The sequence below is a fragment of the Hippocampus comes genome, unplaced genomic scaffold (genome assembly GCF_001891065.2).
Source record: "Hippocampus comes isolate QL1 unplaced genomic scaffold, H_comes_QL1_v1.1 scaffold269, whole genome shotgun sequence".
Taxonomy (NCBI): Eukaryota; Metazoa; Chordata; class Actinopteri; order Syngnathiformes; family Syngnathidae; genus Hippocampus; species Hippocampus comes.
Window position 1 is genome coordinate 79,893 of NW_017805376.1, and position 5,658 is coordinate 85,550.

At 44.6% G+C, this 5,658-nt stretch overlaps 1 protein-coding gene across 7 annotated transcripts in view; it reads right to left on the bottom strand.

Moving 5' to 3' along the window:
• The window catches only part of nvl (nuclear VCP like), a 77,735-nt gene that overhangs the window by 59,405 nt on the left and 12,672 nt on the right, over positions 1–5,658 (bottom strand). For 6 of the 7 annotated variants that reach the window (XM_019872091.1, XM_019872087.1, XM_019872088.1 and 3 more), the window contains 3 exons: positions 2,999–3,089; positions 2,883–2,925; positions 1,459–1,653 (listed from right to left, as the gene is read on the bottom strand). In XM_019872091.1, the coding sequence (XP_019727650.1) occupies positions 1,459–1,653; positions 2,883–2,925; positions 2,999–3,089 (329 nt within the window). The remainder of the gene's footprint in view (positions 1–1,458; positions 1,654–2,882; positions 2,926–2,998; positions 3,090–5,658) is intronic. The other variant, XM_019872090.1, reaches the window with a different exon arrangement.

Genomic DNA, 5,658 nt, shown 5'->3' on the forward strand with positions numbered 1-5,658 from the left:
GTGTTGCTTTCCATTGTGAGCAGACATGTTCAATAAACATTTTTATTTTAAAAAGAGCGTGGTTTCGGTTTTCGAACAATTCGGTTTTCGAACAGCCTTCTGGAGCGGATTATGGACGAAAACCAAGGTTTGACTGTATTTTCAATTTTCATAGTTTCATTGAAGTAATCATTAGTTTACGTTTTTCGGAGGCGGTCTTGAACGCCTCTCGAGTCGAACGGAAGAAGGCACGTAGACAGACAAAGACGTACCTGTATTTGTTGAGACTGTTTTAAAAAATGAACACCACAGCTCTCCTTTTTTCGGAGCTGCAACAAAAACTTATTTAATAAAGCAGCGACACAGTTCACTGAACCAACAGCAAGTTATAACATTGGAAGCATGTCTCCAGGAAGGAGCCAGCTTGGAGTCGATGTATTACTGTAATGACCATACAAAAGACGCACCGGATTTTAAGGTGCTCGGTGAGCTTTTAAGAAAATTGAAGACTTTCTGGTGCGCCCTATAGTGCGGAAAATACGGTACTCAAAAACTTGATAACATTCACATGGCAAGATGCCAGCTGGTCAGCACGAGCAGGTCGTGTTCGTGTTGACATTTCAGATAATGCATTTATATATATTTTTTTATTTTGTGTAATATATTTGTTAGGATTTCTTATGGTGATGGGAGTGATAGTCCACTCAGTAGCAACAGACCCTTTTTACATGTGAGGGTTGGTGCTGGATCATGAAATCTTTTTGCCAATGTGGCTAAACGGTATAAAAATCTTGAAGCCACATTCAAGTACAGTTAGCCTCGTCATCACATTTATTATGCAGCGGCAGTGCCGCCTGTTTCACCGCTGTCTTGCTATATGTGCTGCCCCATTGCAAAGACATTGTTGCCCGAATAACAGAAAACACAACACTTTCAGGAAGATTTTTTTGGCTTGTGTGCATACCTTGGGGTAATTGCACATTTTTTTGGTCGAAAGGGGCCAAGTTATTATCAATGAGGAAGTGTCAATTGTCTTGAATTCCCACAGAATAAAAAAGGATGAAGAAGAAGGATGAGACAAAAGCGGATTACATACTTGTATTTAATTATTGAATCAAGCACACAAACCTTCAAATCAAATCTTGATGTTTGGGTAACTTTGCCATCACTGAAGCAAAAGAGTACCCTACGTTTTTCCTCCAAGTATGAGAAAAAGAGGATAATCAAACATTTTCACGATCAGGATGTCAGCCAGGGACACGGAGGGACTGCACCCAAGTACTGATGACCACTGGGACATCTGTTTCATCTGTTCCAAGTATTTCATGTCGCCTGGACACAAACTCAACCTGATTTGTGGAGCGTAGTCCCAAAATGCACATTTTCTTTTCCGTGTGTGTGTGTGTGTGTGTGTGTGTGTGTGTGTGTGTGTGTGTGTGTGTAGTAGTTAAATGTAAAAATGGGTAGATTCACACTTACACTTACTGCATCAATAGGCTGATCTTCACTTAGGTCAATTAAGATGTTGGTCTTTGCAGAACCTTTGTCTCGATCAATGAACCACCCTCCCGTGGACACTTTACTTGCATCGGGCAAATCTCCAACAGTCGAGTAGGTGTCAGATGTCCCTTTCCGGTATAGAGACGTAAGGGAGCTGTTCATGTGACTGGTGTTCTGCAGAAGGTAAAAACAGTCAGTTATTAATTTTAAGGATTTTTGGGGCGCGGCACTTTATCTCCTACATCACTGAATGTGTTAGTCGGGTTTACTAACAAATGTAAATATATTAAATGATACCAGTTACCAGTATCTTCGATGAAGTGTTTCATGTTTAGATACCGATTGACAAAGTGCCAAAACAACAAGACTACTACAAAGAATACAAATACCGTATTTTCACGACTATAAGGCGCCATTAAAAGTCTTAAATTTTCTCCAAAATGGACAGGACGCCTTATAATGCGGAGCGTCTAGTGTATGCGCCGAGTTCCAAAGCCTGACTGAGAGCACTTATCGCCGACAACGCTGTTTATACAGAGAAAAGGCGGGCGTGAGTGACGACAGGCATGCGGAAGTCTGCCAATGAGTGAAGGGTGGGCGTGTAAGAGGACGCTAAAAGCACGTCCCTAGCAGGTACCAGTCGCCAATGAGCGAAGAGTGGGCGTGTAAGAGGACGCTAAAGGCACGCCCCTAGCAGGTACCAATCGCCAATGAGTGAAGGGTAGGCGTGTAAGAGGACGCGAAAGGCAAGTCCCTCGCAGGTACCAGTCGCGTGAGTACATTGTAAAATGGCTAAATAAAGTACAATCAAACTCAGTTTTGCTTCCGTTGCCTTTTTAAAAACGTGTTTTTAGCGTGTGTCCGTACGTCTTAGCTGCTGCCGTATGCTTTAAGCTAACATACCTGGTATGTTTTAGCGTGCATGAATGCTACCGTATGCTTCAAGCTAACGTGTTTTTAGCGTGCGTGCATGCAAGCTGTATGTTTAAGCTGCCATATGTTTTACCATGCCTGGCTGCGCCCAATAATACAGTGCGTTTTGTGTATGTGTCAAATACAGAAATAGCACCCGTTACTGAGACTGCGCCCAACAATACGGTGCGCCGAATGGTCGTGAAAATACGGTAAATTAATCCACTTACTCTCCATTGACAATTTTTTTTCCCCACTGGCATGTTTTCATTTGCCACATTAAAGTAAAAAGACTGAAATAAAAAAAGAAAAAGAGGCTTCTTATGGAAGAATATTTTGGCCAAGTCTATTGATATTAGTGATGTGGATGGAGAATAATATTAATCTTAAGCAACAACAAAGAATACTTTTGAGCAGACTTCATTGATAATTGTATTGTGTTCTTGTTATGCCTTTTCTCACTGTGAATTGTGGCAGAAAAAGTAACTTACACTATTCTCCAGTACGTCTTCAGAACTGCTGCCGCTGTCATCACTATGAAGACCAAACGCAATGATGAAAGCATGCACGTATATTCCCACGCAGACGCCCCAACATGTGTAACTACCTCGATTCATTGTGGCTATGCTTGGCTCGTTTGGTCAGGTGGGCAGTCTCCAGATCATTGATTTCAGACTCCGTTTTTATTGCTTGGTATACTAGGAGCAAAGTCATCAGGCAATCCATTTGAGAAAGCTTAATCATATGCATTGAAATAAATCCAGCTTTCATTACACACGCACACGCGCACGCACACACACACACACACACACACACACACACACGCGCGTAGCAGAGAATTGAAACTGTCAAGTTCTCTTCGTCCTCCTCAGGAGAGTGTTACCAGAATAAGTGTCTTCTCTCCTGATTGAAGCTCTTATTATATGTTTAATTGAGTACTCTGACAAGGAGTTTACTTGTTCACGAGTGAGGGCAGGAGGTAGCGGGAGAATGATGGGTGGATCGGTGCAGAATCTGCTGTGATGCAGACTTTGCATCACTCTCTCGCAGTGAAGAAGAAGCTGAGCAAAAAGACAAAGCTCTCAATTTACCAGTCGATCTACGTTTCTACCCTCACCTATGGTCCACGAGCTATGGGTCGTGACCGAGATTACGAGATCCTGGTGTCTTGTCCAGGGAAACCAAGAGAACAAGTCTTTTTACAACGATGGAATTTATGTCCAGATCTGTGATGGAGCGACTCCCCAAGCCAGGGGTGGCCAACCCGCGGCTCGCGAGCCGCATGCGGCTCTTTGGCTGGTTCAATGCGGCTCCCGGGCTTTCACACGACAATTGTCGAAAACGCCTCGGCGAAAGCGCTGCCATTCAAACAGCGGCGCTTAAAACACAGAACGTACTACGTCAGCCTATCAGAAATCCCGTTACTTGTTTGATATAGAGGGCAAACAATCAGATGACTGAATCACCGCTCATGCGCAGAAAACGGCGTGAAGTGCTAAGTGCTAAGCTAGTCAGCGAATTACCTCTGTTTTAAGGGAGAGGTGCCCAATATGTCGATCTCAATCGACCAAGAGCCAGCGGACTGGTCCCAAGTAGAAGGAGGAAATGGGGGCGGGGAGGATGTGTGCTTGTGTCTTAAGGTTTCATTTATGTTCGGCTGTTGCTCGTCGTGGCGTGCATACATATGTGCGCGAGTGCATGGTCGTGTGTTTGTGTGTGTGTGTGTGTGTGTGTGTGTGTGTGTGTGTGTGTGTGTGTGTGCGTGTGTGTGCGTGTGTGTGTTAAAGTGTGTGTTCATATGCTTGCACGTGCGCAATCGGGTCGATCGTGGGAGGTTGGTCGCTCCAGAAGTCGATCTTTGGGCAAAAAAGTGTGTATGCGTGCGTGCCTGCGTGTGTGTGTCTCTTTGCAGTAACACAGTAAAAAATTTGGCTCTTAGGCCCTGACTGGTTGGCCACCCCTGCCCCAAGCAGTGGCCCCTCTGACACCATTTTTTTCTTCTTGAGAGGGGTTAAAGTGTAAAACAAACTCGATACATGTTGCCAATATGGTTAAGTTATACAACACTACATTGTCATTGGTCATACGGATTTGACCAAAAAGTAACATGAGAAAGAGAAAGGGGAGAGTGCCCCTGTCTTGATATCTGTACACAGCTCATCCTGTTTTGCAACTACATGTCTGAAGCACGGGAAAACCACAAACTTGCATAGCAACGAGCTTGCATAGCAACCCTTACAGATAGCAGAATGTACCATCCAAGTTAACACAGTTAATTTTAATATTTCCACTTCACCGGATACAAGTGGCCGAAATAAGTTTCCTCCGCAGGGTGTCCAGGCTCTCCCTTAGAGATAAGGTGAGAAGCTCGGTCACTCGGGTTGGGCTCAGAGTCAAGCCGCTTCTCCTCCACATCGTGAGGAGCCAAAAGAGATGGCTCAGGCATCTGATTAGTATGCCTCATAGACGCATAGACGCCTCCCTGGTGAGGTGTTCCGGGCATATCCCAACTCGTGTGGGAACGCCTCAGGGTGACCCAGGAAGAGCTGGAAGAAGTAGAATGGGGAGAGGGAAGTCTGAGCTTCCCTGCTACAGCGGCTGCCCCCCGCAACTTGAGCGGGGGGGGAGCACACTGAAACACAATTGGGGAAGTCTGACTATCTTTTGACTGAGACAGCCAAAGTGTGATCAGTTGTGTCGTGCATTGGTGACCGAGGCAACTCGGGCGATCAGAACTCGTGAATTGCACGACACATGCCCATCGACATTTGATACGAGTGCCGCATTAATATGCTTTATTGTACAGAGACATACTGTATTTTCACAACCATACAACTCGCTGTATTAAAAGAAATGAACAGCTGAGCAAGTTCTCTATCAAACATGCCAGGCTCCCTCGCGTCATTGTCAGAGTCAGTCTCTTTGCTGAGTGGCTCCTCAGAAATGATCTCAGCTTTTATGAAAAGCTCAAACAACAATCCATTCACAAATTGTCATACATGGCAATGGCGAGTGATGAAAAAAGCGGAAGGGGCGTGGCCTGGACGGGGGCGTGGCCTGGACGGGGCGTGGTTACTTACAAAAGTGGCACTAAACATGCTGAAGATGAAGTGTATTAAATTTACACAGTTTGAAAATTGAACAGAAAAAAATCCCAAGATCGCCACTATTCTTTCAAGTGAAAATTTGTGCAATTTGGTGAGCACCAATATGTAACTCCAAATTTGCTGCTCAAAATCAAAACTAAAAAAGTAAACACATTCCCTG